General features: G+C 38.8%; 1 protein-coding gene across 2 annotated transcripts; it reads left to right on the top strand.

The window, feature by feature from the left end:
* The first annotated feature begins 556 nt into the window (after nt 1–556).
* Nucleotides 557–24,585, top strand: LOC143280004 (trimeric intracellular cation channel type 1B.1-like). 2 transcript variants are annotated; one of them, XM_076584444.1, is made up of 6 exons: nt 606–761; nt 1,028–1,055; nt 5,539–5,713; nt 9,648–9,832; nt 12,084–12,171; nt 14,367–24,585. In XM_076584444.1, exons 1-6 carry the CDS (start codon nt 744–746, stop codon nt 14,674–14,676), a joined length of 804 nt encoding a protein of 267 aa, XP_076440559.1. In that variant the 5' UTR covers nt 606–743; the 3' UTR covers nt 14,677–24,585. The 2 variants fall into 2 exon arrangements, with proteins under 2 accessions (XP_076440557.1, XP_076440559.1); XM_076584442.1 differs by lacking the exon at nt 1,028–1,055 and having other exon boundaries at nt 557–761.
* The last annotated feature ends 952 nt before the right edge of the window (nt 24,586–25,537 follow it).

The raw sequence follows: 25,537 nt of genomic DNA, 5'->3' as shown, positions 1-25,537 counted from the left end.
TTTATCTTACTATGGTTTTAATGTCTATGAATTTCACTGAGTGATTCTATTGAATGGTTAAACTTAACTGTGATTTTCGGTAGAAGTATGTGCGGGAGGTGGAGGTGGGGGGGGGGGGGGGGGGGGGTGCGGGGGCAGAGAAGGGGGGGGGGGGGATGGCGGACTGCACGTCAGTGTCAGAGTGTGTCCGGAGACCTCGATATGTGCGTGTACACCGGAGTCAGTGCATGTATGCGCATGTATGTTGGTGTGTGTGCCTGTGTGCCTCAGTGTGTGCCGTGCGTGCATGACTTATGTGTGTCCGAGTTGGAGTGTGTGTGTGTGTGTGTGGGGGGAAGTTATTAAGGATTACGAGAGGGTGGGGTGGGGGTGGACAAGTTTGTATGTATATATCTATCAGTTTATCAGTCAAATAATTTTATCTGTTACAGTTCGAAAAGTAAGAAACCAAAAGTACGCGAAAAGGAGCGTTAACTACTTTCCGTACGCACAAACCAATTGTTTCCCCTGAGCAATTCCAGAAAGAGGCTGAATCATTTTGTCCATTTACAGAAGCCGGTGCCATCGCTGGGATTCTGTCCTGTGGTTTTCGTTGTGGGCTATTTTCGTTGGAGCAGCATTCACATAAATCATCAGAATGGATCCGCAGACTTTTATGGACGTTGCGACAGTGGTGACAAAGTTGAAGATGTACCCGTATTTCGACGTTGCTCATATGCTCTTGTGTTGTATGGCAGTGAGAGATGACATCGTCCCGCAAGGTTAGTAGTTGTTCTGGAACAAGAGCTCGACTCCAGTGATGCTGCGGAACGTGGGGAAACGAGATCTGGGAGACGGATGGGTCGGGAAAGGGAGAGATGTGTGGGGTTGGAGGAGGGGGCGGGGATGTTGAGAGAGAGAGAGGGGGGAAACAGAATGGAGAGAGAGAGAGAGAGAGAGAGAGACTGACTACTAATAGACGCAACTCAAACTATCCGGTGAAAACAGAGGATGATGTGTTTGATCGATCGGCCACGGTTTGTTCCAGATAGTTCTGGAATTGGTCGGCGTGCTGTGTGAGTATTACTGCAGTGGTCAAGTGCTGCTGTTTAATGTTTGTTTATTGATTTCCAACTACCTCTCAAACCACCAGACCACAACGAAAACAACCCCTAAATATGACAGCATTTTATATTGTACTTTATATAGCACCATTATATATTTTCCAGAGATTTCAATAAATTTGCACATTCATGAAATATTTCAACAGCCTTTTAAGTAAAAGCTCTTTTTTTTTTGGTTCCACAAAACATATGCATACTTTGATTCCCCCTACCCAACAGTTATTACCATACTTTGCTCCTGAGTTGATGAAAGACTTAAATTCTGTGTTCACCTTGTCTCCCCAAACACTTACCACTTTACAGTAAATTAAAGCTATTATCATGCAGTACTTATATGATAAACTTGCATATTGCATTCTATAATTTTTTTTATATATTGCATTCATGCTTTTTCAGTTTAAAAATCCTTTCAGTGTAAATCACAGTAAAGTCTAAATCTAAATGTGTCAAGCCCCTAAAAGTAAAACAAGACTATTTGTCATTCAGGTCAGGTTTTCATTCTCTCAGTCTCATGCATGCATATGTAAAGGCATGTGTGCGCACACAAAATATACACAACAGTCATGTTGGTGTTAATTGTTAGTTCTTTGTGCCCCTGTGCTAAGAAGGTAATGGATATAATCTATTAAAGTAAACCCATTATTATTGGTAGTAGTAGCAGCAGTAGCAGTAGTATACATTGTATAATACACTGTATGCATCATATCTATTTTGAGAGATGCACACAAATGCATGTGCACAGACTCAGTGGTTAAATACATTGAATGCATGCGTGTATGCTTCAGCATAAGCATTATCCAGTATATATCTGGTGTTTGATCCAAAAAAGAAAACAAAGAAAAAGAAGAAAATAATGAAATACAAAGCATGAAAAAGGCAGTGAGTTTCCTTGCAGCCACACAAAAACATCTTTGCCTGATGCATGCATTCAAGCTTTAAAAGTTGTTCAGAGAGAGAGAGAGAGAGAGAGAGAGAGAGAGAGAACACAATAATTTCAGAAAAGAATCCCATTTGTAACATTAACATTTAATGGATTGTACTCAGTGCACACTCACACACACACACAGACGCACACACACACACACACACACACAGACTGTCTCTGCCAAGACAAGAAAGAAAGCATGAAGAATAAATAGTATGATGTATCACTTTTGTTTTTCTTTTTCAAAGCAAGAGGCTGGCAGTAAGTCATTATGATTAATGCTGCGCATTCAGCAAGTGCAAGAGAACGGCATACACACTCATTGTGATGTGTAGCAGAATATGTGTGCAGCCAAGCAGCATGATGTTCTGTAGGCCCTGCTCTGTCTGACTCGCTTGCAGCATACTGTGTGTAAAGTTCTCAAGGCTGCAGTGGTAGTGATGGAGGAGATGCTTTCAACAGATAACTGCAGCTAGGGGAAGGTGTCAAACCAGATGTTTGTCTGTCTGTCTGTCTGTATATTTGTCTGTCTGTCTTTGTCCTTGCTTATAATTTGGTCTGCTTGGGTGGCAGAAAGAACTAGTCATAAATTGTGAATTAGGCCATTATACTAGTTACTGCAGCATACTTTTGTCTATAAACATTGTTACTGTAGCATACTTTTGTCTATAAACATGTTTTGATTCCACTGTCATCAAGGATCGACTAGATACTTACTTTCCATTGTATACTTTTCTTTTGTGTTTTTGGTACCACTAGCATCAAGGGGTGAAGTAGATGGTTAGTTTGATAGTAGACACTACAGCATACTTTTCTTTTGTATGTACATGTATGTTTTAATACCACTATCATCAAGCGTGAATGAAGTGATAGTTTACCCAGGCATAGTTTGTGTATCACTGTATGTCTTGCTACTGCTGGTGTCATCCGTGGGTGGATTAGGAGATAAGTAACCATATTGATATTGAGTGCGTATATTTTACTTTAGTTATACTGGTAATTAGGGTGAAGTGATTAATACCACATCATATTTTTGTTTGTTTTGATTCTATTGGTATTAAGAGTTAATGAGACTAAAAGTTACAATGTCATGTATTTTTTGTGCCTGTTTTGTTACAACTGGTATCAAGGGTAAATTAGGTTGATAAGTTACCTTGACATAGTTTTATGTTTTTTGATTAAATTGGTATCAAGGGTGAATTAGGTTGATAAGTTACAGTTGATGACTATGGCATACTGGTGCAAGTGAAGTTCTTGAATTGCTGTATGGCTCTTGGGGATGCGCAATGGGTGTGTGTATGTGCAAGGGGGCGTGCACACACACACTCTCAGCCACTGACTTTCTCAGTCTGTCAGTGAGTCTGTTTCTTTCACTTTCACAGTTTCAGACTCGGACAAAAGACAGACAGACAGACAGACAGACAGACAGACAGACAGACAGACACACACACACACACACACACACACACACACACACACACACACACTTATAAAAGTTTATATACTAGCAGGGATCGCGTTAACGCATGTTTTTCGCGTATTTGACGCATTTTGATTTTAGCTGACGCATTTTCACAGCGCTCACGCGTAACACTTACGCAAAACAACTTTTACTCCAAGCCATATCAATGCAACTTTAGGACTGACTTGGCAGCTAGGTTTGCGATACTGAATCAGATGGTACAAGACAAAGTGTCTGTGCATGCGGAGCACTGCGAGATGCCTACGTGACTCTTAACAGCTACAGCCAATTAACAGAGTATGCGCAACTTGCAATGGAAGGTCCGGCAGCATTGAGCCAGTGCAACGAACTGATTGTCAGGGCTTGTGGTGAATTTCAGCGCCGACGTGAGCGGCGAAAATAGGTGAGTAAACCTTTGATTTAGTGTCATAGGTCTGACGCAATTCTGACTCTAACTTACGCGTTTTTTTGCCGACTTTGCGTAAGCTGCACGCGTTTTGAAAAAGTCTAGCGCGATCCCTGTACTAGTTATAGTATACACATAGACACACATGCACAGAAAGACAGGCAACAGAGATATTCTGTGACCAAATAGTGAAATACATGCACTCGCATGCTCACATATGCATGCATGCATTGGTCACTGTACACAACCCAACATGCTGGTCAGGCATAGTTGATCTACTATATATATATATATATATATATATATATATATATATATATATACATATATATATATATATATAATATACTTAAGTGGATGTCACTGTCAGCCATACCTGACCAATGCATTGGGTTTTTAAATGTGCCGGTCAAGAGATATTGGATTTTTTTCATATATACATATACATATATATATATATATATGTGTGTGTGTGTGTGTGTGTGTTTGTGTGTACAACAGAGGTACTATTTTGTATAGCCATAGCTCATACATCATAGTCGAGCTGGAATTTGTACACAGTTGCACATGATACATTATTGTGAACACACAGCATCACAGGTAACGTTATTTTGTACATGCAGCAATACGGATTACATTAATTTTGTTCACACAGCACTACATTTACATTATTTTGAACACACAGCAGTGCAGGTTACATTATTACATAAATATATATACACATACACCAGCACAGTTTACATTATTTTGAACACACAGCAGCACAGGTTTAATGAGTTGGTTTTTTTTACACAGCAGCGTAGGTTACATTTATTTTGTTCTGTCAGCAGCGCAGGTTACATTATTTTGTTCACATGACAGCAGCGCAGGTTACATTATTTTATTCACATGACAGCAGTGCTGTTTACATTATTTTGTTCACACACCAGTGCTGGTTACATAATTTTGTTCACATGACAGCAGTGCTGGTTACATCATTTTGTTCACATGACAGCAGTGCTGGTTAGATAATTTTGTTCACATGACAGCAGTGCTGGTTACATTATTTTGTTCACATGACAGTGCAGGTTACATTATTTTGTTCACATGACAGCAGTGCAGGTTACATTATTTTGTTCACATGACAGCAGTGCAGGTTACATTATTTTGTTCACATGACAGTGCAGGTTACATTATTTTGTTCACATGACAGCAGTGCTGGTTACATTATTTTGTTCACATGACAGCAGTGCTGGTTACATTATTTTGTTCACATGACAGTGCAGGTTACATTATTTTGTTCACATGACAGCAGTGCAGGTTACATTATTTTGTTCACATGACAGTGCAGGTTACATTATTTTGTTCACATGACAGCAGTGTTGGTTACATTATTTTGTTCACATGACAGCAGTGTTCGTTACAGTATTTTGTTCACATGACAGCAGCGCAGGTTACATTATTTTGTTCACATGACAGCAGCGCAGGTTACATTATTTTGTTCACACAGCAGTGCTGGTTACATTATTTTGTTCACACAGCAGTGCTGGTTAAATTATTTTTTTCACATATTTTTTACACAGCAGTACAGATGACGTTATTTCATTACCACAGCACCATAGCTTACATTACGTTTACGGAAGGCTTCACTGCCTGCTTACAGCTCAGGCAGCTGGCGCCCAGGTGGTGTCGTTCCAGCGCAAACACCCGCTGTCCAGCTGGCTGTCCTCCATGCTGGTGTGTTTTGCTGGCAGCATCGTGGCCAATCTGTTGCTAGGGGAGCCGGTCATCACCCCTTTCAAAGATCAGCGGGCCCTGGTCACTGCCACCATGGTCTGGTAGGTTGTCTGATGGCACTGATGACTATGAATTGTGTTGTGTTCAGCTTATATCAGATATTGGCACAAGCTTTCAGGTGGGCCAAAAGGAAAGTGAGAGCTGTATGATCAATGGTCTCTCCATTGCAGTGAGAATTCATTTTACAGCTTAGTCCTTTGTGAAGGACTATGACTCTCAAGCTAGGAGGCAAGATTGCAGTGCTTTTAGTGCTGTAGCCTTGGGGGGCTACTGGCCATACTATACGTTACATCTCAACGCCAACTCACGAAGCCCTCTATACTTTTGATGATGTGTGTGCATTGTGTATGGACTAACATGACTTTGACAGTGCATTCAGCTGTTGTTAAGGCTGTTTCGCAGAAACTGCAGTGCAGCTGCCCTGATGGGGTACAAAGTGTTAAAACATGTCACATGTCATTATTATTATTTGTAAAGAAATGACAGATGAGAAGAAAGAGACATGAACAAACCTGATTACTTTCTCAGTCACATGTGTTCGACACAGGGAACAGTCACACGAAGAAACTACAGCCTCACACTCACCATTACCCTTATAATTGACATTATAAAAAGAAAAACTCATGAATTTTATGATGAATAATTCAAATATGATTAATTTATTTACATAAAAATAGATATTTATTATATCAAAGAAATTTTCTCTTTTTATCATAAATCTTTCCTTTTGTCATTAACTCATAAAGATATCAAAACCTTAAACCACAATATCAGACTGGCATCATCACAAAGTCCACTCTGAACAAAATTATCTTTGTAATACTTTGCAATTTGACTTCCACTTCAACCCCCGAAAACGGAGTATGGCTGCCTACATGGCGGGGTAAAAACGGTCATGCACGTAAAAGCCCGCTTGTGTGCATACGAGTGAACGTGGGAGTTGCAGCCCACGAACGCAGAAGTAGAAGAAGACTTCCACTTCAGAACTTTTACTTAGAATTAGATAAACATTTAAACTTTTATAAATCACAATAAAATTATTAAGCAAGTCATTACATTTTTAAAATGTCAGTCCACAAGCAATCACATTTACTGGTTTCCTTAAAGTTAACCCCTAGGCTGCCTGCATGACGAGATAACTCGTCATGGCAAGCATGTATGCTTTGCTGCCACAATGACGAGATAACTCGTCATCGAAATATTCTGACTTTTCCTTGGGTTGCATTCACCCTATTGACAAGAATAGTGGTAGCTTTAGCCTGGGGAATCTCTCTAGATTCTATTCATAGCTAGAAACCCCATCTACGTCATGAAGCAGTCCTTTATTTGAATGTTTTGGTTGGGTCACTGTCCTAGTGTTTGCCTGACTTCTCTCCTTGCTCGCTCAACAAAATGTCGGACTGACGCTGTGCTCAAGACATGCGATCGTGACGAACTAAATCAACCAAGATTTCTTTCTTTAGCTGATGCTCAGAAAGAATTGAAGCGTAAATTCGAAGGAGAAGATAGTGATGAACATTTATAGGACGATCTGATAGAAAATAAAGAGAGCAGTCAAGAGAGTGGCCAAGTTGCGACTGTCAGTGAGTGATGTCAGCTGTACAGATGTTAGCAGATGACAGAGCATGACCAAATTAGCAGCAGAGCGATATTCTTGGCACGCAGCCAACGCGGTCTGATGAGAACTGACTCAAGTGACTGTGTGAGAGGGGTGAAGAGGAGGGGGCTGGAGACTGAGGGGGCGTGGCCTCACATCCATCTTATCACTTGGAGAAGTCACAATGTAATGTGTATCTATCTCTTAAAAAAAAAATATATATTGTGGTTGTTCTAGTATGATTTTGTGTTTGCAGATATCCATTTGTCCAGAAAATATGTTTTTGTGCAAATTACCTGACTAATGTTTGTAATGAACAAGTTGAAAATGTGACAAAAAACAAAACACTGATATCAAAACAACAGCATGTCACTAAAAATATATAAAATGGGAAAACAGCATGTGTTTTGTATTCTTTGTTCATTTACCTTTGAGAAAATATATACTTTTATGGGTCTTTCTCCAATAACAAAGAGCACAGAATTTTTGGAAAATTTATACCTGTTTTTTGGGGAAAAACCCTGGCAAATAGATTTCAATTAAATTTTATTTTCCTGGCAGCGAAAGGGTTAAAAAAACAACAACCATTACTCAGAACACCAAAGAGTTCACTTCCAACCCCTCAACAATAGATATACCATCATACACATTATTCAGTTCTTTCCTCCATTATCATTACAAAATTGCCATTTCCTATAAGGGGAGAAAGCCAATAATGAAACAATGATTATGGAAACATCAAACAGATTTTTTTCTTTATTTTTTCCATTCACCACCGAGACCCTGGAGTGGAACAATCTGTCTGACAGTGAGACATCAAGTCAGCTGGATTCAGGCGGATGGCCCAGAGCCAATACCACCAGTACTACTCCTGCGTGCAGACACCCCCTTCCCTTTGCCCCACCCACCCCCCATTCCCCTCACCCCTCCCACTTTGCAGTTACAGTCAGTGTTGGCTTTTGTAATGTACTCATCCAGATCCAGATCCTGACCCAGCTCCCTTGTCAGAAAACTGATGACGAATCTCTGTTCGACGGGCGCAATAGCCGAGTGGTTAAAACGTTGGACTTTCAATCTGAATCTCGATAATGGCGCCTGGTGGGTAAAGGTTGGAGATTTTTCTTATCTCCCAGGTCAGCATATGTGCAGGCCTGCTAGTGCCTTAATCTCCTTCATGTGTTTTCGCAAGCAGAAGATCAAATAGGCACGTTAAAGATCCTGTAATCAATGTCAGTGTTTGGTGGGTTATGGAAACAAGAATTACCCAGCATGCACATCCCCGAAAACGGAGCATAGCTGCCTACATGGTGGGGGTAAAAATGGTCATACACATAAAAGCCCACTCGTGTTATATGGGAGTTGCAGCTCAGGCATGAAGAATTCAAAGTTTGAAAACATAACACTTTTTTTTTTTTTTTACAGTTATTTGCGTTATTCATTCTTTTAGTTATCTGACAAAACAATCGCTAACAAGAAAGCAAATTTCAACTTACCACCTCAGGTGGTCTTTCTCTTTTCTACAGTTCCCTTCCCTGTCCAGAGAGCAAATGACAACATACCATGTTCAACCCCTCATATTTTGACTTGCTGCAAATACATCTCACTTCTCACACATGCACGTGCATCTGCTTCTACATGTGCAACAACACCATCCTGTTTTTCTCCCACAGGCACACAACAAAATAATACATGGACACAAGATACACAAAATTGTTATTGTTGCTTGCTTACACAGACATAGGTATATGTTTACTTTCTTTACAGCATTGAAAACATAACTGTATGATGTAGCATTGTTGTTTGACTTAGGGTAGATTGTATCATTATATATAATTGAAATGTATGGTTGTATTTTGTAATATTTCTGTTTGACTGACAGTTTTCTCTTTGTTTAGGGTAGATTGTATCATTGTGAGTGATGGCCTAGAGGTAAAGCGTCCGCCTAGGAAGCGAGAGAATCTGAGCGCGCTGGTTCGAATCAGGGCTCAGCTGATATTTTCTCCCCCTCCACTAGTCCTTGGGTGGTGGTCTGGATGCTAGTCATTTGGATGAGACGATAAACCGAGGTCCTGTGTGCAGCATGCGCTTAGCACACATAAAAGAACCCATGGCAACAAAAGGATGTTCCTGGCAAAATTCTGTTAAAAAAATCCACTTCGATAGGAAAAACAAATAAAACTGCACGCAGGAAAAAATGCAAAGGGTGGCGCTGAAGTATAGCGACGCGTTCTCCCTGGGGAGAGCAGCCCAAATTTCACACAGAGAAGTCTGTTGTGATATAAAAAAAGAGAAATTATATGTAGTTGTAAAGCATGGTTGTAATTGTAATTTGTAGTATTCCTGTTTTACCGACAGTTTGCTCTGTTTGGCTTCTGCAGGTACATTGTGAACTACTGCCCGTTCGACTTGGTGTACAAGATCGCCAGGTTTCTGCCTTTCAAGCTGATGCTGTGCATGCTGAAAGAAGTGCAGCGAGCACATAAAGTCTACCATGGTGTAATACACACTGCGAAACTTTACCCCAACGCTTACTTTGTTATCGTGCTGATCGGCACAGTGAAAGGTCTGTGTGTAAATTTAGTCTTGGAAGAGTGTGAGTATGTGTGTGTGTGTGTGTGTGTGTGTGTGTGTGTGTGTGCGTGTGTGCTTGCATGTGCTTGAGTATGTGAGTGTAACTCTGCTTTTGTTTTACTTTAGAATGTGTGTGTCTATACACTGTGTCTGTGTGTGTGTGTGTGCGCGTGTGTGCGCGCATTTACGCGAGCTGTGCGTTTATCTGTTTATCACTCTATGTCAGAAGAAAATACTATTTATTTCATTCCAACAATTCACCAGTAAACTGCTACATTATCCATGCAACTGAGAAGACTAGCCATGTTTGAAATCTGTTGTTGTCAGCATGTTCTAAACTAAAATTGAGTGAAAAAGGAAATATAATGAAGTTATTTGAGTGACTTAAAGTTTAAGATAAAAAAAGATGATATGGTTATTCTTATAATTGATCTTGTGAACAAAAAAGCATACTCATTTCTACACCATATTAGTCTATATTATAACATTTCAAACTGAAGCAAATGTTGACTTACTATGAGATTTAAAACAAACAAAATAGTAATGGTCATATAAGTAAAACTTTTTTTTTTTTTTTTTTTTTTTTTGCTGCCCCATCATCTGCACCGTTTCAGTGGCATTACTCCCATGCCGCTCATTTAGATTCCCCCATACACAGCCACACCCGGGTTCGTCCGTCGCAGTTCCAGCGTCGGCAGTCCACAGGGAACTATCGATGTTAGGTCGCCAGGAGGCCACACACCAGAGGAGACCCTGCACTGCTGCTGAGTCACTTCGGTGGTGTTCAGTGGTGCCTGTTCTGTTTTTTTAACGTACTTAGGACACCACCTACTAAGCCCCCTACTAACGACAATAATGGCTTAGTCGCGGAGCCAGACTGAGTGAGCGTCCCTCCCAGAGTGGAGACCGCCACCACGTCCCTCAAACAACAGCCCCCCATGAATCTGCCGACACTGACGACATTGACAGGACTCACCCCAAGCACGGAAGTGGAGGGGCATCGAAACTGAGGTCACCATGAGAGCAGGGCATGAAAGGCCACAGACTTTGAGACCGTTTTGTTTATATTGATGATGATGAAGGAGCAGGAGGATGACGATGATGATGACGATGTTGCTATGGAGGTCCATTTTGGTTTGGGACTGCGTGACCAGGCTGTACTCTACGCTTCCTGTCATAATGATATCCCGGCGTTAACCAGGCCCGAGAGATACAGACACTTGCAGTGTTGGTCAGGTAATTAGAGCAACACACCCAAAGACGCATCCTTTAAGCGGATGACACTCGACTGTGTGGTCCCAGTCTCCCCATTTAAGCCCACAGCACACTCAACTCTGGGTAGGAGCCGGCCACGGGCCGAAAAACCCACCTCCGCTGGGATTCGAACCCGCGTCCTCCCAGCCGTCAGTCCGCGACGCTAACCACTTCGCCACGGCGGCTGGTATATAAGTAAAACTTTGATAGATATTTGGAAGATATAGAAGGCTGCTGTTGATTTTTCTTTGTATGAATGAAATAGTAATGAAATGAACTTGAACTGTCACATACTGTTGACTGTTAGATTGAAGCTGTTTGCAGATTGTAGGTTTCAGCTTGAGTTTGTCTTCACTGCTGCTGTTATTTCTGTACATGTAGATCTTTATTATGCTTGGCTGTTGATTCCACAGTTTTGAAAATCCCCTTCTTAACAGATATAACAAAACAGTCACAAGGTCGAGGCTCTTTCTCCTATCTTGGCCAAGGTGTATGGAACAAATTACCCATCTCAGTCTGTCACATGGATTCTCAGTTCAGGTTAAAACAGTCAAAACTCACATCTGCCATCACTAATAATTATACTTCTTGATCTTCTGTTGCTTGTGTGTAGGTGTGTTTGTGTGCTTATGCCCTGGTTTGTGTATGTTTTTTTGTGTGCTTTGGTAAAAATTTACTTTTAGTGGCACTTTGAATTTTTTGTGCTTTGATATGCATTATTTCAGTATATATTTCAGTGTTTTTTCTGTGTTATCTCATCCTCTTGATTTGTTATTTGAATGGATGAGTGTATGTATATATATACATGTATTCTTGTATTTTTATCATAACTGTTACAAGCTCCTTGTCCAAGAGATATTAGCATCAATTTCCATTATTATCATATACTGGCTCAGTCACTCTCTCTAAGTCTCTTCCTCCCTCTCTCTCTGTCTTTTCTTTCTCTGTTTATGAGTGTTTGTAACACATTGCTCATTTTTATGCGGCAGGAAATGGAAGTGGGATAATCAAAAATTTTGAACGTCTTGTGCGAGGAATCTGGACCCCCGGAAGCAGCGAAGTTCTTCAGCCAACATTGTGAGTCAGCAACACGCTTGACACTATCACTTTTTAGTTTGACTATTTTCCTTTTTGAGGACTCCTTCCCTTTCTTATTACTTGTTTAATTGGATTTTGTTGTTCTAAGAACAAATCATGTCAGTTTTGTTAAGTTTATTTGAGACGAAATACTAATTGGGAGAAGTGTGTGGATGATATTGAACAGCATTTTATAGCGATTATACAAATGAAGGACCTGTTTTTCTTAAATATTAAATCAAGGAATAATTTCTTAGACATAAGATCACACAGCCCCTCATGTTGCACATGCATCCACTGACAACATCAATAACAAAAAGAGCCAGAATTAATGTTCACATTGTGCACAAATATAAAGTGTTTTTGTCTGGTTATTATTGATCTTTATAAGAATTTGGGGCAGGGTTTCATATTTTGGAATAATTTTTCTTTATGCACATGTTAGTTTAGAATAGGTCTCTTACTGCATGTTAGACTGCTTTGATTTTAGTACTGAACATGACATTTAACAGTTTCTGTTATGATAAATTTATAGAACTATTTCTTGTTGTTTTTCTAATTAAAATACTTGTTTGTCGTCCATTAGAATGAGAAGAAGATTTAAACATTGTTTGGTAAATCAGACTTCTGTGTTTATGCCTTGCTTGTATGTATTTAGCTTAATAAGTATTACTTATTAATTTTTCACTCAAACATTTGGTATGCTTTTGCACGCTTTGGACTTAACTGTGGGCTGAGAGATTGTGTGGTGAAAGCCTTTGGATACACAATTAATTTCCAGTCAGATGAGTAAAAATGTACTGTACTGTACTGTCTTGTGTTGTGTTGTGTTGTGATGTGTTGGAAGATGGCAGAATGTGTTGTGTTGTGTTGTGATGTGTTGGAAGATGGCAGAATGTGTTTTGTCATGTTGTGTAGTGGTGTGTTGGAAGATGGCAGAATGTGTTGTGTTGTGTTGTGTTGTATTGTGATGTGTTGTGATGTGTTAGAAGATGGCAAAATGTGTTTTGTCATGTTGTGTAGTGATGTGTTGGAAGATGGCAGAATTAAAATCCTGGTCTTGCCCTTTCTCCCAAGCTGGACTGTGAAATCAAACAAAGAGTGCATTCATTCGGATGAGATGATAAACCGAGGTCCCTTGTGCAGTACACACTTGGCGCACTTAAAAAATAACCTATGGCAACAAAAGGGTTGTCTGCTCACAAAATTCTGTAGAAATCCACTCTGATGGATACACAAATATGTACATATATACATATATATATATATGTGTGTGTGTATATATATATATATATGCATGCACAAGCATTAAGTTATGCTGCTGGTCAGGCATCTGCCTAGCAGATGTGGTTTAGCATATATGGATTTGTCTGAAGGCAGTGATGCCTCCTTGAGTAACTGAAACAGAGTACAAATGTATTGCATTGTATTGTACTGTGTGTTGGCCGTGTGACAAAAGCCTTTGTGGTAGTCTCTGTCATGTTTCTGTGCGAGCAGCTGAACGTGTATTGCATTGCATTGCATTGTATTGCATTCCATTGTATCGTAATTTATATTGTACTGTGTGTCGGCAGTGTGATGAAGGCCTGTGTGGTGGCCTCCATCATCTTCCTGTGCAAGCGGCTCAACTTGTATTGCATTAATTTGTATTGCATTGCATTGCATTGTATCATAATTTGTATTGCATTGCATTGTATCGTAATTTGTATTGTACAGTGTGTTGGCCTGTGTGGTAGTCTCTGTCTACTTCCTGTGCGAGCGGCTCAACTTGCAATGTTTTGCATTGCATTGTATTGTGTTGTATTGCATCGCATTGTATTGTAATCTGTATTGTGCTGTCTGTCGGCAGTATTATGAAGGCCTGTGTGATAGCCTCTATCATCTTTCTGTATTGCATTGCGTTGTATTGCATTGCATTGTAATGTAATGTATTGCATTGCATTGCACTGCATCACATCACATCGTATCGTAATGTGTATTGTACTGTATTGGCAGTGTGACAAAGGCCTGTGTGGTGGCCTCCATCATCTTTCTGTATTGCATTGTATTGTATTTTAATGTATTCCATTGCATTGCATTTTATTTTAATTTACTGTATTGTATTGCATTGCCTTGCATTGCATTACATTATATAATAATGTGTATAGTATTGCATTGCCCTGTGTCATGATTTGTATTGCACTGTGTGTGGGCAGTGTGACGAAGGCCTGCGTGGTGGCCTCCATCATTTTCCTGTGCGAGCGGCTCAACCTGATCGCCGTGCCCCACGCCCTCATCTACTTCGGGGTGGTCATCTTCTTCGTCTACTTCAAGCTGTCGTCCATCCTGCTGGGCATCGTGGACCCCTTCGTGCCTCTGGAGAACCTCTTCTGTGCCATCTTCATGGGGGGCATGTGGGATGCCATGCGTCGCGCCGTCAAGCCGGAGCCGGTGAAGGAGGAAGAGAAGGACGGTCACCTGCGGAACGACGTCATCAAGTCCAAAGATGAAAAGAAGAAGGACTAGGCTAGGGTGGTGGATTGAATGGTTGAAAGCAGGGAAGGGTTGTGTGAGTTTTTATTTATTCTTTTATCTTGGTATGTTTCTGGTTGTCGGAAGTGACAGTTTTTGATGCCATTTTTGATTATTGTTCTGAAATTTACTTTATTTTGAGTTTTGATGCCATTATCCTGTGTGCAATGTTGGTAATTTTTGTTATGGGGGAAAGGTTAAGGATGAATGTAGAGCTGTTCCTTTTTCCTTTTTATACTGTAGTGATAGTAATTATAAGTCTGTCAAATGGACAGGTGTGGTAATCACTGTCTGCTTCAGTTCTCGCTGTTGTTTCGGTCTGTGTCATCAGCAGCATTTGGAGTCAAATAACTTGTTTTCGTTAGAAATAAAAGCCACGCTTTCATCAAGGAAACCTGTGTTCTCAGGTGACGTTGAAAGAAATTTTGGTCATAACGATGGATAATCCTGGTTTATGCGAATAAGGATAGCCCACTGAGAAACTTGCACAGAAGGATAATGGCATCAGTTTGAGATGAGTTTGAGGAGAGACACAGGAATGGATGTGCACGTGTTTGTGAGTCTGAATGTTCAAAGTAAGTTCCTGTCTTGAAGTATGTGAGGTGCAATCTGAGGTGCGTTTTTTTTGTTTTTTGTTTTTTGTTGTTGAGATTTTGTTAACAAAACGAATCAATCAGAAATCAAAGTGGAAATAAGAAAGGTGAACAGTAGAACTCTCCTTTTCAGGGAAAGTTGGGAATAAGAGGTGTACAATCTGTATGTATAACATAAAGGGTTTCCTTCTCCAAATAACATACTGAAGAGGAAGGAAAAGGGATGTGCCAGAACATTTGGAAAATAGGCACTGACATTCCCTCTCTAAATAAGACTGAAGAAGGAAAATGGATGCATAAAAAGATCCCCACAAAATGCACAGACAGGAAATTTATTTTGCCTTTGGAAACCACAATAAATGGCAGGGATGTCCTTCAAAAGTAATGGTGATAATTTGCCACAGTACTGTTCTAAAATGGTTCAGAACTTTAAAAGGTATGGTTAGCAAACAGCGCCAGTTTAAAGTTGAAACCAAGAACACCACCACCTGATAACGGCTGCTTGTGCAACCCCAAAATGACTGATACAGTTTGGTACGGTGTGGAAGAGACGGATGTAAAGCTTTCAGCACCTCAGATACTGTGTCGGAAAGGTTGCAAGGTTCATGTGGATGCATGTGAACCTCTGGTGGTGAAGGAGATTCCTTATATACCATTCCCCCCTCCCCTCCCATTCCCCCCTTTGCCCCACCCTTATTCCTGCCTGACGTCCTCTCCATTCCATCAGCATGACTTCCCTTTATGATGGTGGGTGGCCGATGTTGTACTTGAAAGTGAGTGTTTTAGTCACACAGCATGGGAGAGGTGAACGGTCTTCGTTGTTTCGTGTATACCTTCAGTCAAGTCAAAACATTTTTGCCTTTTATCTGAAATGTTTTGTTTAAATTTTTTTTTTTTCCATTTATTCTCTTGTTCTAATGAATAGATAAAACTCTAGTTCAAAGCGCCATCAGAGATTTTACATTTTTGTGCAATGTATTTTGGTCTCTCTTGCTCTGCCAACGATTCCAGTGATTAAGTTTGTGCAATCTTGTTTTGGTTTTCATTTGGTCATCCAGAGTGTGTGGAAAACAACAGTGAAGAATGGTAGCTCTCCATTTACAAGGAACACAAGATATAAGGACAAGCTCAGAGCTTCTTGGTTTTTTTTTAGGGAAGTGTCTGGGTTAGTTCCAATGTACCTCTTATTTACCTGTGTGCAAGAAGAATCCGCAGCATAAGCAGCATTGACTTGATCAATGAAGTTGTGTACCTTGTAAATGGAGAGAGCTCCCACTCTTTGTTTTTGTTTAATCCTTTAGTCTCCTAGACTCAGTGTTCTTTTATTTTGTTTTTTTTTTTTGGTTGTTGTTGTTGTGATAAATATATTCCTTTAAACTGTTCATGAGAAAAATGAATCAGAAACTTGACATCTTGTTAAATGTAAAACACCTTCCCAAAACACAAAGCACAATAGAGAGTTTCATTCAGTGTCCATTGTTGAAAAGTGTGTCATGGTGTTAATGTGCAATGTCTTGTTGAACCAGTCTGAAATAGTATTGGTATAGCTTTGAACATTTTGTTTCTACTATTTGCCTTTTTACTTTTTTTTTTTTTTTTTTAGGAAGGTTTATTTTAATTCATAACATTTCACTGTTCATTTCACTTGGTTGGTTTGTTAGTTTTCCTGTTATTGTGAGTTGAATGTTAAATTGATTTATTTATATTGGCAGTTTGGATGCTTCATGTAACATACATGTTTTACTTGTAAATCAGAATGTTTGTTTTGGTTTGAAAAAAGAAAAGAAAAGGTACTTAAATTTGTTTGTAAATGGGTTTGTTTGTTTTTCGCTTCCTTCTGAAGAAATCAAAACCAAATAATACATCACCAACTCCTTGCTTTCACTTTGATGTCTCTTTCTCATATTGACAGAAAAACGGAAGCATGAACAACGATGTCACATAAGTATTTTACGAGTGTCACCATTTCTATATGTATTTACCACATGCATTAAAAATGTTTGAAAGAGCACATAGTGCAATCATCTTGTTAAATTAATATGAGAAATTTACTGCTTTAAAGGAGATCTCACAACTTTCCAGTTTATAAATATACTTTAAAAAAAACCATTGCCTTTTTGGGCACACATGGCTTGTATTCACAAAAAGCTTACAGATAGGTATTCCTCTGATCAGTGAAATTTATTTGTGTGACATTACTGATTTAGGTTAATCAGTAAACATCTTAAAATGCTTTGAATTGTACAGAGTATTGATGAAAGTGCAATATATTTTTTTCAAGAAGAAAGGTGGACTCGTTCATTCTTACAATGATTTTAAACTGTGAACATGACATACTCATTTAGCTAAGCATAGGAGTAGAGTCGCTGCTTGATCTCCACCTGATTGTGTGTTTTATATGGATTTGAAATTATCACATCAAAACACTGATTGTGTATTTTATATGGATTTGAAATTATCACATCAAAACATACCTTATTCACAAACTATCAAAACATCGGTTAATAACAAGAAAGAAAGGAACAATAGAGAAAACTCTTTTTCCTCTGCATTTTTGGGCAGCCATTCTGATGTTCATTTGTTTCTGTTCATCTGGTAACTAGTTAGGCAGCCATACTTTTAGTAACTAAAATTCCAGACAGAGGTGCATGCTGGGTATGTTTGTGTTATCCTGAGCAACTCATTGTTGACATGGATTACGGGGTCTTTGACTAGCAAATTTAACGTTCAGCATACATACATATATGAAAAGGATATAATGATAATTGGGACACTGTATTAATAGTGACACTCATTGCCACATATTTGTGAACTGGAGATTGTGCAGTATGCTTATTTTGGAGACTTCATGTCCTGAGATGCATCATCGTGGTGTGATTTTTTTGTTTTGTTTTTTGCCTTGACACACCAGTCAGTTTTCAACGTTTTGGCTTAATCAAATGCCAGCTTTGAACAAAAGACGTCAAATATGATTTCCAATATTTGAATATGAAAAACCATGTTTTTCACAAATGTGTTTCTTAGCGTTTTGTGTTTTTACACCAAAAGCCATAATCAAAAGATGGACAACAGTGTATTGAAGGTTTCTGTTGTAATCTGCTTATTTTTCAGATAACAAGAACATTTTGAAAATATTATGTCATTGTTAAGATTGTGTGATTTCTTTCTTTGATGCCTGGTGTGTGTGTGTGTGTGTGTGTGTGTGTGTGTGTGTGTGTGTGTGTGTGTGCTTGCTTAATTAAAAAATGATATTTTGTTTGAAATGTTGTTTGCCACTGATTTTTCAAATATGTGTACCACTTTAATCTGATCTTTGAAAACTTTGGAGAAATAGCCTTTTGACAGATGATCCTTGTGTCTTTGTTTTTTCATCAGTTTTAAGTGTTCATGTTTCAGTGTTGTTGGTGTTTTGATAGGCTGTTAATCTTAACTCACTCAGGACGATGGAAAGTTATAGTGTTCCTGACCAAAGACGTGGTTCCGGGCGTTGAAATGCTATAGTGGTTTCGACAATTAAAATTTTTTCCACATTTTCCTCATGGGGTGGCATAAAAGCTGCAGCTGCACCGGGCATTGTGAATGTGCCAAGGGTCGAATGGAAAGTTTCATCATGAGATTCCGTAACAACACACTCGCTGGCGAGCCATTGAGTTCAGCACCCCACATGACAAGCTAATCTGCATACTTATTGAAAATGGCGTCGCAAGTGATAAAAGTGGAATTTTTTGGAGCAAAATAGATCATGACAGTGGCTTTTACTGCTGCTGAAGTGATTGAAATGCTTCAAACTGAAGGTTTGGACATCGATGAGGATGATGAAGACGTTGAATAAAGTATCTGCAGTGAAGAAAGCTGCCAGCAAGGTTATGAGAGTGAGTCAAGATTCGGAGGGCAGTGAAGAGGGAGGGAGGGAGGTGGGTGTACACATGACGTGAGGAGAGGGGTCAGTGGGTCAAGTACAGCAAGTTTCATTCAGTTACTTTAGGTTTTGTATTTTTTGTGATTTTTTTCTGAACCCTAACAAATGGGCTGTATGTAGGGAAAAGCAAGGTAGAAAACTTTCCGTCCTGAGTGAGTTAGTCCCCTTTTTCTTTTCTTTTCTTTTTTTCTGCTGAACTAACACATAATTGTTTCGGTGTTGATGTTTGTTTGAACTTTCATGCATATTTTGATCTGTAGTTTGTTAGTGAAAGAGTGAGATGGGTGAATCTGAGTAGTGAGTCAGTACCCCATCGCCATGCACTATTCTCTTCTTTACATTTACTTGTATGTGTGGTCTATGTCTATGTGTGTGTGTCAGTTGGAGAAAGAGGTATTTTGTCAGACATTGGATAATATTAGTCAGTTTATGTGGCCCCTCTGCTGTATTTTTGTTTTGTTTTTGTTTTTTTTGGTCACGGACTGGAATAGGGTTGATTGCGGAGCTGTGTCATGCGATTGCATATCTGTGTGTGGTGTGTATGTGGTGTGTACTGAATTTGTTGTTGTGGTCATTTTTGGTTACAGTCATTTCACAGGGATGGTGGTCATTTTTGAGACATTCATTTCACAAGTTCGTCTCACCGAAAACTGAGAGCAATTTTCCACATGACTATGACCTGGCATGAGATGCATATCCACTGTTGTGGAAAACTTTGTTCGTATTGTTTGACAGTCTTGTTTCGGGTGCATTAACCCATAGAGCAGAGTTTAAAAAAAAAAATCTTATTTTAAAGGATTTATTATTATTATTATTATTAATTTTTATTATTATTATATTTTTTTAACAGATTTTCTTTTTGACTTGCTTAAAAAGATATTTGATCATTCCTTCTTCTTCACAACGAAAGTTTCACATTCAGCAAGAATACAAAATTTGATATTCTTGTTAAATTTTAGGTATTAATCCACCTTTCTTGTTTGTTTTTTTTCCACTTTAAGAATAAACATTTTTTTGTAGCCAATAAGAAATCTAAAAATGACGTTCTTGATGAAAGTTTATATTCAAGTACTTTTAAGTCTAGATTATTCTCTGAATTAGAACTGTTGCCTTGCAAAATTAGATGTGAAGCAAGATCTGCAGATCTGATTCACACTGGATCATACCAGTGGGATTGATAAGAAGTCAGTTGTCTTCTTGTTTGTGGTCAAACTGAAGAAATAGTAGATCCGAAATAAATGAGCTCAAAGAGGACAGTGTAGTGGCAATGATGTATTATGTAATATTCAGCTAAAATATAAAGAAAGTTTGGTTTATGTGTGAAAAGAAAATAGTTTCTTATGAAATTAAAAAAAGCCTTCACAAGTAAATGTATGATTTATATAGTGCCACATTTCCCATTTTCCCTGCCCTGTAGCTCTTGTTAGAGGATTTTGGACATATCTTTGGACTATACGCACAAGTTTTAAGCATAAAAAAAAAAGAAAGAAAAAAAAAGTGATGTTAGGTTGTAGAGAGAAGAAAAGTTTTATATGAAAAAGAAAATTAGGTGTATTGTGTGCAGTAGAATATTACATGAAAAGCATTGATGACTTGAGGAGAACAGCAGCACCACAACATTGGAAGGGGCTTCTTTGTTTGATTTATTGTATTGATTTCTTTCTGTTCCGTTTCATAGATTTGTGTCCAGCTCCACTTGAAAGAATATTGAAACAAGCAACTTCTCTTAATTATACCTGGCTTGACCACCTGTGAGACAAGGTAAATGAAGCTGTTGTAGTTGTATAGCATTTCAGTTGTAATCAGTTAAGATCAAGGGGTCTGTGAGCTGAATTTTGCTCATGAATTGTTATCACTGATTTATCACAGGAATGAGAGTGTACTGTGTATCAGCTTATTTTAGTCCGACTGAGGTTGTATTTATTGCAGTCAAACAAGAGTTGTACTTATTTCAAACAATATAGTTATACCATTCTTACTTCAGCCAGACTACAGTTGTATGTATTATTACAATCACACTATTTCTGCATTCTTGAGCTGCACCTCATGTTCACTTCTTTTTGTGAACAGGCGTTTTATGTATGAGATTATTTTTGTCCCACCAGATGTCTAGGCAGCCATACTTCATTTTCAGGGGTATTTCAGTGAAATTATTTGTGTCAGTAATGTTAGTCTTGTTAATTTGTAAAAAAAAAAAATCCTTTGAGGATAAGTATCCAGTCGATAACAAAAAGCATGTGGCAGTTGTCATCTCTGTAAATTTTGGTCATGTTTTTCTGCTGCATTCAAGGGCTACAACTAACACATTTGGTTTGTATCAATGAGTAGGCTTTTATCTTTTGGGTGTGTGTGCATGCTGGGTATGCTCATGCTTCCAGAATTCACCAATAGTGGCTGGGATTACAAAACCTTCTGCTTGCATATTTGATGTTCTGCATGTGTATACACATGAAGGGGGTTCGGGAATTAGCAGGTCTGCACATCTGGGATATCGGAAATGTCTCCACCCTTAACCTGACACACACAGCTGGTGTTCAATTTTTCTTGGTTCTGCTTATATCAGTCCGTGTCAGATTTTTGTTTGAAAAAAAAAAAAAAAGTTTTAATTCAGCTTTTCAACTTGAAGTACATTTCATCATCAACAACAAAAATGCTTATTTCACCTGAAAAAAATGATCATGTCAACAAAAGATATAAATGTTTCTGCTGTACAGTTTCCTGTGTAGATCTCTTACCCAGTTTCCAATTTTGATCTCTTTCCTTATTAACGCACACAAGAATATATACTGGATGTGAATCATTCACCTTGAACAGTAGCCATAACTTTCTGGAGATTGGTTCAGAATCATGAAACCCTGGTTCTTTTTCTCTTGATTTTGGAATTGTCAGAAAATAATTACCTTGTGTTTACTTTCTGTAGAGTGTCAGATTTAAACAGTGAGTGTTGTAGCACTGGAATGTTACTTGAGATTAACCCTTCTATGCTTGTTGAGTTTTTATTATACAAGTATATGCTGCATGTCTTGTCTGTCTGTTGAGAGAAAGCAGGGTGACTTTTGTACTTGGCAATGATAATGGTGTTTCAGTTCATGTGCCTGTGTTTGTTTTAGTTGTTAAAAATTTAATGATTTTAGTTCATGTTTTCTTTTTAATCATTTTTTCAGACATACACCTTAAGTTGTATTTGTATGAACGCAAAAGGTTATTATTGAAATAAACAACTGAAACATGTATTTTATGTTGTTTATGTGTTTACACAAAAAGCAGTATCCCGATTCTAGTCTGCAGCTTTTTTTTGTGTTCATTTATTTAGTTTGATGTAGTGATATTTTATTTGATTTGGTTAAATATGTGTTTCTCTTACCTTGATAGTGTTTAATATTTGCCTGTTTGTCCTTGTCTGTCATTTATTTTTTGTGAGTTAAGCAGAAAGGAAAAATCTGTGCTGTTTTTGTTTTATTGAATTATAAATATGAAACATTTTCTTGTGTAGAAATGAAACACTTTGCTGTTGTAAATCTAATATCATAACTCCATTTGAAAGTTAGACTTTGAAAAGCAGAACTGCAGACCAGTTCATGTTCATTTCTGCTGCTTTCAGTTGGCACAGGACCTAAGAAAAACAAAAAAAATCCCAAAACGGTACCTTTTTTTCAATCTGAAAATATTAAATGAAAACAAAATCACTGTTTGCCTTATAATGCATGCCAAACCGGACTATAGATACTCTTAAAGTCTTCCTGTTCTTCTAGTCTTAAGGAATATTGCCTTATTTCTACTTTCAGGAACAACTTTACACACTTGGTGGTGGTTTATTTTCATTCAGTTGCTTAGCATCTTATTCCTTGAACAGGATCACCACAGTGTTTAACTTGTAAGAGTTTTTGTGATCCTTTGTTTGACAAACGAAGTGTGGTTGGTAGCATGGAAGTGATGCTGATTGACGGCACATAGGTAGATGGAAGTTGATGAAGTTGATGGAGGTTGGGTTCATTGCCTGTGAATGGAGTGAAGATAAATGTTATTATGTTGCTACCCAGTATCACCACCCCAACAACTGTGTGTTGTTGTTTTTTCCTGGTATGTTGTCTTTGTTGTTGGATTGATTTAATTTTTTTTAAGTCTTTGCTTTTTGAATTTTCATTGAGTGTGTGTGAGTTAGTTTCTGGAAGTAGTACATGATTTCTGAATACTGTTTGAAGGCTTTATCTCCGTATCCTGTTTCTATTTTATTTTCCTGTACAAAGAGGGGACGATAGTTTTCACAAGAATTTTTGGGGCTTTAAAATTTGTCTAGTCTCCATAAAAAGACATTTTTAAAAAGAAAAAAAAGGAAATGAAAAAAGATTGTGTATGACATGTTTGTACACATCTGTGTGGAAACACATATTAGCAAATTAAAATTCTGCTGTTAATGGAGGTATCTGTTATGCCTCAAATGTCAAAAAGCCTGTGCAATATATCAGTTCCCAGTTTATTACAACAGACTGGATACAGTTCTTTCTGAGAGAAAGACTGATTAAGAGAGATCACGGTTTGTGTCTGACAGAGAAAAATGGACAGACAGTCAGTCGCCAACCCACAGTGTGAGTATTCTAGTGTGGATGTGTTTTTTTTTTTTCTGACCCAAGGAGTCTTAAAAAGACTGTTACACACATGTAACAACAATAAATAATGAATGTATTGAAGTCAGCACTGTCATCAAAGTTTTCTTGTTAATTGGAAACACTGCATAACGATTCAAGACACATGAACTCTGCTCAATCACATGTGGCTTTTGCTCATTGCTATTCACTGGTGCCAAACAGCAACTCAGTTAATGGTTTTTTAAATGAAATTGATTGGCTCATATTATTGGGGTTTTTTTGTTTTGCCACATCACGTGCCAGTGACTTTAAAAAAAAGTGATGTTTTTCAAGACTGCCACAGTCCTGTTTTGGACGTAAAAGGAAAGAAAAAGACTTACTGCTGTGAATGGAGATTGTGAGTATGGATTGTCAGCAGGGTTCTACACCCCCACCCACCCCATTCCCAAGCCCACACCCTCCACACACCTCCTATCTTGTCTGTTACTGAACTTTATAAAACACCAGTGTTTTTTGCGCAGCTTGAGTCTGCCAACAGCCAGCGAATGTAGTTTTCCTGATTTCTTCATTTTTCTTCTCCAAAGAGTAGTCTATTTTGGTGTTCAGTAAGCGTTCATGTTATTGTGCAAGATTTTCTTTTTCTCAGTTTCTTGTTGTTGTTGTTTGTTTGTTATTTATTATTTTATTTAATGAAGACTTTTTCCTTCTCCTGATGTGTTCAGTTGATTTTTTTTATATATATAAAAAAATGCCCTGGTTGTGGAAAGTTTTGCACCCAATAGAGCCATTAAAGTCAGAAAATGTTTCCTGTGTTTCCGTTGTTTTCAGTGTTTTATAGTGCTGCTGTTTTCATGGTGTGTGCATATAGAGAGAGAGAGGGGGAGAGAGAGAGAGACAGAACGGGGGAAAGAGAGACTGAGTAGGAGAGAGAGAGAGAGAGAGAGAGAGAGAGAGAGAGAGAGCATGCTCAGTAAAGGATGGAGCTCAGAAGTGGATCTTGATAATGAATGTGCTGCTAGGTACATGCTTGCATTGCCTTGGGCCATTTCTGATCAGTGGGCTCAGAAAGAAGAACACTGCCTCCCAGATTAGGATGCGGAAACTACTACTGGTGGGTAAGTGAGGAAAAAAACCTCACAAACAAAAAAAACAGCGAGAGAACCAGTTCTCACAAATCTTCACTTCTCATTCATTCCACATTTAAGCCCCAAGCACAGCTGGTGCCAGTATGCAACCAAGTGGGGCTCAGGCAATGAATGGTGATTCATCAAACTGGTTTCCCAACCTTTCCTCACCTTACCTACACCTGTTGCCCCACCTGGGACACAGGCCACCAACAAGCACTCTCCAGCCATCCCGGTCCTGTGCCAGTGCCAGTCGCTCCAGCTGCCCCTAGGTACAGGCTGTCCCCTTCATATCTGCTTCCAGGTTGCAGTGCCATGTATTTCTTTGCTGCCCTCTTTTCATATTCACCTTGTGGGTTCCAGGTGAGGGCTTGCCTTGGTTGTGCTGGATGCAGGCATACGGAGCGTGTGGCCAGTGTCTTTGGAGAATCTCTTCTTCTGCAGGCTGCTGTCTTGTTCACTCCCATTCTTTATTTTGGGTGTAAACGTATGCAGAAGATCAATTCTTTATTTTGTGTGTAAACGTATGCGGAAGATCAAATATGCACGTTAAAGATCCTGTAATCCATGCTGGCATTTGGTGGGTTATGGAAACCAGAACATACCCAGCATGCACATCCCTGAAAACAGAGT

Source organism: Babylonia areolata, chromosome 3 (genome assembly GCF_041734735.1).
Source record: "Babylonia areolata isolate BAREFJ2019XMU chromosome 3, ASM4173473v1, whole genome shotgun sequence".
NCBI lineage: Eukaryota > Metazoa > Mollusca > Gastropoda > Neogastropoda > Buccinidae > Babylonia > Babylonia areolata.
Note: the sequence above shows the minus strand (reverse complement) of the source record. Positions and strands in the feature narration are given on the sequence as shown.